At 37.0% G+C, this 13,409-nt stretch overlaps 1 protein-coding gene across 1 annotated transcript in view; it reads right to left on the reverse strand.

The window, feature by feature from the left end:
• mRpL18 (mitochondrial ribosomal protein L18) overlaps window positions 1-13,409 on the reverse strand; it is a 77,935-nt gene that overhangs the window by 29,884 nt on the left and 34,642 nt on the right. The window contains exon 3 of the mRNA XM_090410234.1: window positions 8,128-8,241. Within this exon, the coding sequence (XP_090266360.1) occupies window positions 8,128-8,241 (114 nt within the window). The remainder of the gene's footprint in view (window positions 1-8,127; window positions 8,242-13,409) is intronic.

A 13,409-nucleotide genomic window follows, 5' to 3' on the forward strand; every position in this document is an offset into this window, starting at 1 on the left:
AGCGAGCAAAAGAGTTAATAGTATTAATTGGTAAAAATGATTTGAGAGAGAACAAAGAGCATGTCAAAATGAATATCAGGAGGCTGCTTTGAAAGATAAAAGAGAATAGTGTGACAGGAAGGATAGTCAGTGTGTTGCCTAGGTATGATTGTGGTGAAATGAGGCAGAGAGCAAGGATTATGAATGATATTCTGGCTGAAATGTGTGAGGAGATGGGAATACAGTTTGTTAATGTGTGGAATGAGTTTGAGGGATGAAGTGAGATGTATGGGAGCGATGGACTGCATTCGAGTGGTTATGGTGTGAGTCGCTTGGAGAACTGCTGCTGGAAAGTAGAGAAGTGAATAGAGAGAATGAATCAGATCGAGAGGGGAGTGATGTGGAAGAGCAGTAGCGTAAGACAGGAGAGATTGAAGAAGTGAATATGAATGGGGAAGTGAGTGGTATGCGTATAGAAAATAAGAATGGGTGTGCAAGAGGAGCAGGGAGATACTTAATGAGCAGTTCATAAAGATCTTTCAATCTTGTGAATGTGACTTCATGGAGAGATTGAGAGCAGTTGATGATGGGGAGGAGAGACTGACTGTAAGTGAGCAAGAGATGTTTGGGGAGTTGAGTAAACTAGATATAAATAAGGCTGTGGGACTCGATAATATATCACCGCGTATTCTGAAGGAATGTGCCAGAGCATTGACATCTGCCTTGACATATTTTTTTAATATGAGTCTTGCACTTGGTCAAGTTCCTAAAGAGTGGAAGGAGGGCAAGATTGTGCCACTTCATAAAGGAGGTGATCGAACTCAAGCATCAAACTATAGGCCTATCTCTGTTGTGGTTAAGTTGTTGGAGAAGCTTGTGAGAACTAGGATCCAGAGTTGGGTTGACAACAATGGTATAATCTTTGATGGACAGCATGGATTTGCTAAAGGGAGGTCATGTTTTAATCTACTTACTTATTACAATAAAGTGACTGCTTCATTGAACAGAGGAGAAGGAAACACAGTAATATACTTGGATTTTGCAAAAGCTTTTGATAGAGTACCTTATGATAAGTTGACAGTCAAACTAGAGCAGATGGGGATGGACATTAGATTAGTGCATTGAATTGGAGACTGGCTATCTGATAGGTATCAACAAGTTGCGTATGGGGGTGCGATATCCAGGAAAAGGAAAGTCACTAGTGGAGTGCCTCAGGGGTCTGTTTTAGGGCCATTACTATTTAACTTGTATATTAATGATATTGGCAAAGATTTGGATGGAGATATTCAGTTGTTTGCAGATGATGCAAAGTTGGGAGGAACCATAAAGAGTAGTGAAGATGTTGTGGCCTTGCAAGAAGACTTGAATAAATTGAGTGATTGGGCACAGAAATGGAGATGTGAGTTCAATGTTGCAAAATTATTACTATTACTATTATTACGGGCAACTCCAAGGAGTCAGACTCATCGAGGGAGGCCCCAAATCATATTCATCGACATTCATACAGTATCTATCATACCTCGCCTTAAACTCATTCACTGTCACAGCATCCACCACAGACTCAGGGAGCGCATTCCACTCATTCACTACTCTAAAAGTAAAGAACCCAGCTCTAACACCTTTACTAACCACACTTTTGACCAGTTTCCATGGATGTCCCCTAGTCCTCCCACAACCAGCCCTGTTCTCAAAAATATCTTCTGAATTAATTTTATAGAAACCCTTCAGTAATTTGAATGTCTCAATCATATCTCCCCTCCTCCGCCTATCAACCAATTTTTTCAACCCACAAATCCTCAACCTGTTCTCATAAGGTTCATTCCACAGACCTGCTATCATCTTGGTCACGCGCTTCTGGATCCTCTCCACCTCCTCCCCATCAAGAAGAAACCTAGGTGACCAAATCTGGGCACAGTAGTCGAGATGGGGTCTTATCAAGGCTCGATACATAGGAACAATAACCTGCTTGTCTCTGCTTGTCAACGTATTCTTCAGCAACCAAGTGATTTGATGAGCTGATTGGCCACTTTTGCAATGTGTCCCATAAATTTCAATTCCTTATCCACCAACACTCCTAAATCTCATGCCTCATCAATTTCCTGGAGCACAGTTCCACCAATGCAGTAAACTGCCGCCAATATTTTCACCCCAAAATGCATAACCTTACATTTTGCCACATTAAATTGACATCCATTTTCCTTAGCCCAGACCTCCAATCTATCCAAAGCATCCTGCAAAATTTTGACGTCATCTGCATTCACTATTTCCCTATCCAACTTCGCATCATCTGCAAACAAATGAACTGTTCCTCTCAGATCCTTTCCTATATCATTAATGAACAAATTAAACAGCAGTGGTCCAAGAAGAGATCCTTGTGGCACACCACTAGTCACAGGACGTCTTGTGGACTCTACTCCTGAGTAAACCACTCTCTGATATCTCTCCGTCAACCACCCTCCTATCCATCTCACCAACCCTATGTCCATCCCCATATGCTGCAATTTACTGATTAGAATTCCATGTAGTATACTGTCAAAGGCCTTAGCAAGGTCCAGTAGAATCACTGTAAACCCATTACACTTATCCAGTTCAGCCGTCACTGTGTTATAATACGTGAGCAAGTTACTGAGGCATGACCTACCCTTCACAAAACCATGCTGTCCCCGATACAGTATCCCATTTTCTTCTATCCAATCTTGTATTTTCCTCTTGACTATTTTCTCTAGGACCTTGATAATGATTCCTGTTATGCTGATTGGCTGGTAATTTTCAACAGCAGCCTTAGAACCACCTTTGTGCAGCGGAACTATTTTCCCCTCTTTCCACCCACTTGGGATTGACCCAGACCCAAACCTCAAATTAAACAAAATGGTCAAGGGCACTGACAATTCTTTAGCCGCTTCACGTACGACACGAGCTGGTATACCATCCAATCCCACAGATGTATTGACATTGAGGTTCTGTAATAGACTAGTTACCTCTACTTCATTCATCACAATTCCAGTATAAGCTGTTGGTTCTTCCATTCCTGCAAAGTCACCACCTGGATGATATACACTTGCAAAGTGCTCGCTCAGTAATTCCACAATATCGACTGATTCGGTTACCTCCCTACCCTCAGCATTTTTTAAGATCATTCTATCATGAGCATTTTCCCTTTTACTTGCAACATTGAAAAAACTGTTTGGGATTCTCTTTAGCCTGCATGGCCAATTTTCTTTTGTAATCTGCTTTTGCTTTTCTTACCACCCATGTTACCATCCTCACCTGAGCTTTATAATGTTCCTGCACCTGATGGTCACCTTTCTCCTAAAATTCCCTCCACAATTGTTTCTTTTTTTGCAGCTCAAGCTTAATAGTGTTATTCATCCATTTAACCCCTACTTGATTTATTATTCGGACTCTTGGTATACAGTCAACCATTGCCTCCTGCAAACAGTTCTTAACCACCTCCCATGCACTATCAACATCCAGCCCTTGCAGTTTTACATGCCACGGCACTGAGCCAAGCACACACCTAAGCTTGTCATACTTACCAGCCCGGTAATTCCACATGTACCGTCTTAATTGTAAATTCCACTCCTTTAGCCACCTCCCAAGTCATGACCTTATGGTCACTCTCACCAATTGGTGGCAACATGGTCATGCTCGTTACAGCCACATTCTCAGTTGCAATTACAAGGTCCAGCACTCTCTGCCCCCTGGTATTTTCCACTACATGTTGCCGTAGATAGTTGTTCCTTAATAACCGCATAAAATCCAATTCCTTCCTGCCATGTGCCCTCTCCTCTTTCCAGTCAATGTTACCATAATTGAAATCACCCATAATAATTACCCTCCTTCCACTCATTTCTTCTATTTGCCTATGCATACTATCCCCAATCTATTCCATCACCTGGTCTATAGCAGCACCCAATTATATATTTTGTTCTGCTAGATTCTATCTCACACCAAACAGCCTCAAATGTGCTCTTTTCTCTATCCTGCAGTTCAACTTCTATACTCCTTGGCTGCAGCTCATCAGCTATCATCAATAACACTCCTCCCCCCTTTTTATTAATCCTTCTTTTTATTAATCCTAACTCTTCCTTCTTGTTCCTAATACTCCTGGCATTAGTGTACATGAATTGCAGAAGCCCATTTGTCCCATCCCTACTTTGATGCCTTATACTAACTATCCCATTCTGATTTATTGTCCTTTGTACTCGCTCGGGCATAATATACTCATTCATACACTCAACTGCCTCCCTAAAGTCTGCATATCTACTCCCCCCCCCTTAATAAATCTAGTTTCCCTGAGTCTGTACATCCACTTCCACATCATTCATCAAAACTTTATCACGTCTTCGTACACCAACTCCATTCAAATGTAACCCATCCATCTTATATTACGCCCATCGAACTCATTCCACACATCCACAAATTCCACACCACTCTCCATGCATAACCCATGCATAAAGTCATTAGCAATTATGGCCCTCCTTCTAAACACTTTGCTGTCATACCACGGTAAGATACTCACCATCCTAACTCTCTCACTCTTCTCTTTTGCTACCTCAAATAATTCCCTCACATCCTCTATCATTTCCATTTTGTCCTCTTTCAAATCATTTGTTCCTGCCACGATTATCATCTCTTTCACCCTCTGTTTTTGCAGTTGAATAGATTCGCTGACGTCCTTTATGTTCGGACCCGGCTGGTACGACTTCGTTAATCTCTCAACTATTACACCTCTTAATAGTGAATCCCCATACAGCTCTCGCTCCTTCATTTTATTGACGTTTACGAACATTCTATTATTTGCCGTCACAGACTTTCACCGGTGATTTGTCCATACGTTCAGCACACATTTTTCCATATGCTCCAGTTGCCTTTTAGCTCTGTGTATCGTGCCGTTCAAACCAAACGGGCAATTTCACTACTCGCATTTATCTCGCCATTTTCATTATCAATCAAATCATCCATTCGTTCTGTATTTCTACTTTCATTTACACTTTCAACGACGCTCTCACACCTATCTGGCACTACCACGCAATTCTCTAGCACACCGCCATTTTCTACATTCTGACTATCGTTAACGATATCACTCTCGCCACACGAAACACACTTGAAATCCTCATTCTCTTTACACTTTTTCCACATATTAACTATTCTGCATATATCCACTATCACTTTCTAACCAGACTCCCACCACTCTTCGCAAGGCATACATCTCACAGACAGCACATTGCATAAATTCGTTTACATCAAAACTCTTAAACAAACATGGCGACCTGGCTGCCATTTTTTTCTTTATCGGTGCCATATGTACGCTATCTTATCTTAAAATTAATAATTAAAATAACAGAAACATGCAAAAATTGCACAGACACACCAAGAAACAAAAAGCAAACAATACTACTTAAAATTCTAGTAAAATTTCTAATGTTAACACAAAATACTACTAATCTTTTCAGGAGCTCTCGACAAGCCGACGATCTAATCAGTGCGACACCAAGCGACCTGTAAGGTTTTAAAATTTGGAAAACAAAGATGGGGTGCAGAATTTATGCTTGGTGAGAATATATTGTTGGAAGTAGAGGAAATAAGAGTTCTGGGGATGATAGTGGATAAGGATCTAAAATTTAGGGGACACATTGCCAAAATTGTGAAGACAACACAAAGACTTCTGGGAATGATGCGGAGGACACTGGCGTGTAGAAGTAGGGAGATTCTTGTTCCATTGTATAAGGCTTTGATTAGGCCACACATGGACTATTGTGCCCAGATTTGGTTCACCTGGTTTTCAGAAGGATGAAGAGATGTTGGAAAGGGTCCAAAGGCGACTGACTAAGGTAGTTTCTGACCTCTGGAATGTTGAGTATGAGGAAAGATTGAGAAGATGTAATTTGCAGAGTCTGGTGGAGAGAGGGAAGAGGGGAGATATGATAGAGACCTACAAGTTGGTAAAGGGTTGTTACAAGATCAATGGTGGAGAAGTTCTACAGAGAATAGTGGGAGATCAGGGGAGAACCAGAGGTCATCCCTGGAAACTGTGTAAAGAGGGTGTGAGTAGGGGAGTGAGAGGCAGGTTTTTTCCGTGCAGAGTTGTGAATGATTGGAATGCCTTGCCTGAGAGTGTGGTGTCTGCAAGGAGTTTGAGTGTTTAAGACACGGTATGATGAGATGTGTGTGATAAAAGGACCTCCCAGATGAGTCTTTGACTCCATGAGGTTGTAAAAATAATCATAATTAAAATTCTGAATATTTTTACGTATTGTTTATGTTAAAATATTTATTAGTTTTGTTTTCATAACACGCATTGTCGGCACTTGCGATGTGCCCGTTATGGAAATTGTTTTGTTAAAAGTGATATGTAAAACAGTTAAAAATTTGATGTACTTACCGGATTTGATTAGTTATGTTACTTTAAACAAATTTATTATGGTTTGAAATATTAAGTTTTGTGTTTTATGAGGACATTCTCTTGTCGCTAACGGAAACAACCGTGTCAGCCATTATACACTTAGTTTCTCGCTTGCCACAGAGTGCGCATGCTCACCGAGAAGTTTGATGAGTGATTGACAGCTGACAAGAAAGCGTCCGGTATCTGAGTAACGGCGGTAAACAAGAGAGCGTTCGGGAGGAATTGAGAATATAGCCCGCGGATTTTTTAGGTTCAGAGGAACTTAAGTTTTATTGTGACAGTCGGAAGAAAATTAATAGTATATTCCGAAAAAGGAATCGTAGAACTATTAAGTTTTAATGTGGATAAATAAAAGAAAATATTGCTATATGCGTTTTAAACGGAATGTTGGAGGAAACACTAATTAAAAGATTAATAGTAGATTCCGAAAAGGGAATCTTAGAACTGTGTTTTTTAAAGTGGAAGAGTTAAGACTGTCAATAAGCATTAGTGAATAAAAGAAGAATTTGCTATTTACGTTCTAAAGGAATGTTTGAGAAAATGTTGATCAAGAAGTTTCATCAGTATTAAAGACGCCTGATCTGACTATTATTTCTACTAAAAAGAGATAGAATTAAGTCAGGAAGATTTTTATGTGTGCTACATAAGTGATGAGAAAGGATCCTATAAAAATGAAGAATAAAGTCATATATTTTCGGAAAAGAGCTTTGACAGAGAAAGAAACTGGCTATGAACATTTTGTCATTGTGAAAACAAAGTGTTTAGTCTTAAGTGTAAGTTTATTTAAAAAGGCCTTGGATCCAATTAATTTGTAGTTATAGTTATGTAATATTGTTTGAAGTGTATATATATTGTTTTTGTTTTATTAAATGTGCTTATTTTGTATTTTGGTCTTGAGTCAGTGATTATTTGAATTCTGAAAGAAAGAGTTAAGATCATTGCACCAATTGGAGTGAACCCTTGTGCATATAATAACATATAGGTGCACTCGGAATTAAAAAAATAATTGTTAGAAACAGAGATCATTCTCTATGGTAGGATTAAATATAAGATATAATATTTATGAATACTCTATCTATATAAAAATCCACCAATTATTAACAAATTCTTGTTTAATAATAATATCTTTGAGTTTCTTATTCGGTTAAGAAATAATGTGGTATTCAATATCCACTTAATTTTTGAATAATTTAACTTCGTTGAAGTGAAGCCTGTTGGCTCTTATTTTCAGTAATTGTATTTGTGCACCTTTTTGCAACTCGTACAGTAAAGATACAAGCTCTGACTATTGAAACCTTAGTATTACATCTATCTAGGTCTGAATACTTACTGATGAGACCTCAAAAAAGGTCGAAACTGGTCTGGGTAGTGACTTTCTCTCATAATGTAGAACAGTAATACATCTCCTAGAGGTGTTTTACATTATGAGAAAATACTAAGAACAGTTATCGGAGCTTGCTCCACCTTTACTACGAGTTGCCCTAGCATTGCACTACCAGATGTTGGCTTATGCTTGGATTCGCCAAACTTTATGTAGTTTTCTATATTCGGCATGAAACTCTTAGATTAGATTTTCTATCTTCGAGTTTCTTACTCGGCTAAGAAATAACGTGGTATTCAATATCCACATAATTTTTGATTAATTTTTATCTAATAGAAGAAATAAAGCCTGTCCATAGGTTGCTTCTATATTTAAAGTAAAAAAAAGAAAGAAAAAAATTCAAATTCTCTGTTTCGTTTACCTATAAAGAAGCTTTTTAATGGCCCATTCTGAAGATGAAGCAGAAACTATAACCCTTCCAGTGTAGTGCACAGCTTTTCCTGTTATATATTTATGACTCTTCTCAACATATAACCTAAAAAATAAATGATAAATGTACATAAAGAATTAATTATGGCTATTGTCTGTTTCTTTCAGAATATAACTGCAGGCAAGCACACACACAAGTTCATTCTGCACACATGCATTTCCCATTCCAATGATTCACAAAGAAACATGATAGCATTTCAATTATCTAAAAATTAATGTAAAAATTAAAGATTTGAAACTGAACAATCACTTAACGATATACTGAAACGTAAGGAATGCTCTCACACATGCAGATGAAATTTTCATATGAAAAATGCACAATTTCAAATTTTTATATCATTCCCCCCCCCCCCCCCACACACACACAACAGATTGCAAAACCTATGCACTATATGGCCAAATGGTTAAAGAGAAAGAACTTGATGTGTTTTGTGAACAGCTGGAGGTTAGACGCTTCGGGGAAAAATGCATAAAGAAATATTTTTCAAAGAAACAAAAGTAATTGGAATGAGACAGAAGGATGATAAGTTAATTTAGCATGTTTGCAGATGAACTGTATAATGGATGATAGGTATAGAAAAAACTGAAGAGCGTAAATGGTCAGTTCAATAGAGCAGTGCCAATGAAAATACCTAGAGAAAAAGACGAAGTAGAAACACAATGTTTATAAGAAAGTGACTGGAGCAAAGTCTATGAGAGAGCAGGAAAGGGGAAGTCATCTATTAACCAGAATGTTCCTCTTCTCAATAGCATTAAGCAATTTTATGAAGTTTTTAGTGCACCACCCCTATGAGAACAATATTTTAAGGTCGAGCAGATTTAAAACACTGCTAGCAGTTGGTACATATGCAAATTGTTTTAAATAGAGGACCACACAAAATTTTTTGGATTTGAGAATATCATGAATGTGATGTTTTTGCAAGGAAAGAGCAGAGGTGTAAGTGAGCTAAAAATAATAAATCTGCCTGGAGGGTTGAGTATTATTATCAAAGAAATAGAGAAATGCATTGAGTTCTTTCTTTCTTTCTTGTAAAAATAAATTTAAAAATGATAAATAAATATAAAATTACAAAAAAATATCTTAGCCCACCCACAGTAGTAATGTGCTACAGGTTTCCAATCTTTCATGGGTGGCGAAAATCACAAACAGGCTATGTTTGTGACTTTAAGAAATGAAGTTAACAAGATTGGTCTTACTCTAGTTGAGAATAACATTAGCAACAAAAAATCATGAAGCTTGGAATGCTTTAGAAATACTACGTTTGTTAAATGAAAAAAAAAAAGCAACTGATGTACTGAGTCTAGAAATGTATGGATAGGATCTGAAGTCAGCAAGAGAGGGTCACACATGCATACGAAGAAGAGAACAGGTAAAAGTACAGAGTCCATGGGATATTCTGACATGGGTGGGAAATCTGAAAAGAAGCTATCACCATGATATATGCAAATGTGCACAGAGGAAACTTTCAACCCACATGAAGGCAGACATAACAGTTGGCAATTTGGTAAGTATGCCTCTATGCCAAGCCAGATCAAATGACTAGAAAATGTCAAGGTGATCACACAAGTTTCTCCAAATCTTTCTAGGGCTCACATCCAAAGCAAATTAACAAGAGCCAAGATATCTGTGGATCAAGTGTGCCATGATTGATACTGCTGGTCACTAATTAACTGATATGAATACATTGTTGCATACAGGTGATGAAGTTGCTATGATTAACTTTTTCCATTATCTTTGAAAGAACGAAGGTGAAGGAAACAGGCTGATAGTTTGATCATTCCATACAGGCTAGCTTCTATGTTGTAGAATAGATGCCAGATGAGTGATGATTGTCAAAGCTAGAGGAGGCTAATCAAGTGATTAGGTGTTTTTGAAGGGTATAGGGATGATTAACCTTGGCTGTCTAGACAAGGGAAGGACGGAAAGAAAGAAGCTGTGCACACCCACCTTAGAAAGAGACTAAAATGCTCAACTGTCATTTGAGTAAGAGGAAAGTTTTCTGCAATTTGGCCTTTTTGTTTGGATTTGCTAATCAGACTATGCACAGGAGAAAAAGAAATCACATATCCCTCCATGTGATACCACAGCAATGCCAAAGGATACAAGACTGGGAATGAATGGGTTATGCACATCCCATAGAAAAAGAAATACAACCTTAGTAACTCAGGCTAAATCAAGATCTGATAAGAGGTACTTCATCTTGAGTACCAAGAGATACTCAAGAAGTCCAGGCTGTTGAGAGGATTATCCAGTATTCTAGTGGTTATATGAGTAATATGTGTAGATCATTAATAACAGCAAATACTCTGACATTTCTTCCAGCTGTATCAGTACAATCAAAAAGGAAAAAATTAGTATGCATTATAAAAAATAAAGTCCTTCCTCCCAACACAATAACCTCAAAAAAGTCAGGGATTATTAGAATTTAGAGAGCAATAAAAAATAAAAGCAATAGTTCCATCCTAGTATCCTGTTAAGCTACTTCAGCATATGTTTCAGATTCCTGAAACATATGCTGAAGTAGCTTAACAGGATACTAGGATGGAACTATGATTAAGCTTCATTATTACAGTTACCATACCGATTTTACAGAACCCTTGGTTCCACAACATTGCCAGATTAGTAGTTTTGCCAAACAACATGTAATAATTATTAACTAGTATACCTCTGTCCCACTGATTATACCTCTCCCATATCTCTAAAAAAAAATACAGTTAGAAATTTGTAAACTGTATACACTGTAAACTATTCCTTGCTTAGAAGCCCTCACTGAAAATCAAGAGATCATCAAGTGCAGATGTAAATCTGCAGTTGTTGGTGCATGCATACGTAACATGCCATATGTGGTAGCAAAGTGAACTAGTTGGGTTATTGCAGGAATTTCAAGTGCCCTCTCATAATTTTGTCTGGACTAAAGTAGGTGATGGACCATTCATTGATGGAAAATCGGTGGTGTACTTGTATTAACTTATAAAAAAATTTTCCTCCACATTATTTTGTTAACTTGTCAGGACTCCAATATTGTCAGAGCTTATATTTTTGTTCTCCTCTGGGCATTTTCCTGCTATCTTTGCATCAAATACCTGTTATGTTACACTTTCCTCTCCAATTCTGTTTAAGTGACCAAACTAACTACCACCTTAGATTAGTTGTACTCGCATATTCCTGAATGCTAACAATGTCAGGTTCCTTTCTAATATCTTCATATTTTAATATATGATGCCATCTATTCACTCCCTTAATTGTATCTGCAGTTTCTAGTCTTTAATCAAGTGCTTTCTTTCTAACACAACTCTCAGATCCATAAATTAATTACAATAGTTCAAACATTATTTTGTATACTGCTAGTTCACACACAGGACTTTACTTATTCAGTTGTCTATTTCCATTCTTGATATCTCCTGCGGCTTGATGCCTCTACGTTAGTGTCACTAAGAAATCTCGTCAAGTCGTGCCTCTACTTAAAGGTGTCAATTCTGTCTTTTCTTTTTTGTTGTTGTTCCTCAGTAAAAGACAAGGCTTGAGTACCAAAATTATGATCAAACTCTTCCAGCAGTTTCCATTATGGTAAAACTACTTAAGATTAGCCTCTGGAATATAAATATATACAGAGAAGCAAGTTACATTATAGTTTAAACAATATTCCAAAGTATCACAAATTTGGTCAACCATTACCCTGGTAGTGAATTTGTGCCCTTTGGCACAAAAACACTACACCAGTCATTTTATCCTTTAATGATACAGAATCAGTGGTAGTCTTATCGATATTTAAAATAAAGGCTGAGGTTTGCTATTATCAAATTATGCCTCTAGTAATTAATGACTAGAGTCCAGGATACTACATATCAAATTATTATGCTCTGTGTATCATAGGAAAATAGCATGCAGTTTTAGTCAATAATTGAAGGAATTGATAACTTAATTATCACTGAGTAAAGAAATTAGCACTGAAAAGAAATTGGCAGATCATTCTCTATACAATATAAAAAATACACAACACTTCAGAAACAAAATTCAGAACATTACAATATTATTTCATGTATCTGCCCTTTTCACAAATGTCTCAATCAGTGATAATACTTTTGCAGGAAAATGTTTGCCTGCTATCACAATCTTCTTTCCATGTAATACATTTTGGTTATTTCATATGGCAAAATACTTTTTAACCTACTAAATATGTACAGCCATGGGCTTGCCACTATCCCCTACTATTACTAACTTTTATATAGAAGCTTTTGAGCAATATGCTCTAGATCCCTTTACTTTAAAACTCAAAGTTTGGCTTGGATACAGCGATGATATTTTTGTTAGTTAGTCTCATGGTCATCACCAAACTTTAGACACCTTCCTCAGCCACCTAAGCAAACAACACAAATGAATGCATGTAATTCATCAATGAAATTGAAAATCAGAACACATTTCCATTTCTGAATATACTTGTCACACATCTACCCAAGGGAAGATGTGCGACATCTACTCAAGTAAGTGATAGACTGTTTACTATAAGCCTATACTGGCCAACTTAAGACTCTTACCATTACAAAAACCAAGTATCATTAACAGTACCAAAAACAAACTAATAAATATCTTCAATGAGCAAGTTCTTAAGCATGAATTGTAAATTACCAGCAATAATTTTATAAACTGGCTAGGCTATAGCAAAAGTATTATTAACAAATTCTTCATAAGACCGCACATGAACATAAAAATAAATTAGAGTACAGTAAAACCTAATCCATTCCATATATTAAAGAGTTAGCAGAAAAAATAAACAAAATACTACACAAATATGCTGACTGACTCACACAGCTTTTGTTCTAACAGGTCACAATAATTTGAACTAGGAATGTACCAAAGCAGGATTTGTCTGAAGCATACTGAATTAAATGTTATAAACAAATGTTTAAAAAATATATATATAAACAATTTTAATGAGGTTTTTTTTTGTTGTTGTTCAAAGCATTTGTATATAATATTTAATTATGCATTGGCCAAATTGTAGAATGAAGAAAGATTAAACAACGTGTAATAAAACTTCACCTAATCATGTGACCACATGAAAATAAATCAACGCGGACACAAAATTTGAAAGTTTTGAAAACTGACCAGAGAGCTTATGAAAATATAATCTTTTATGTCACCTTTAAACTCACTGCAAAATTAAAGAACTTATTCAACTTCTCCAAGATTCCTCTCCTCCTCTTGTGGCTCAC

Source organism: Typopeltis vanoorti, chromosome 20, assembly GCF_054136105.1.
Source record: "Typopeltis vanoorti isolate ZY-2024b chromosome 20, IOZ_Tvanoo_1.0, whole genome shotgun sequence".
NCBI classification, from domain to species: domain Eukaryota; kingdom Metazoa; phylum Arthropoda; class Arachnida; order Uropygi; family Thelyphonidae; genus Typopeltis; species Typopeltis vanoorti.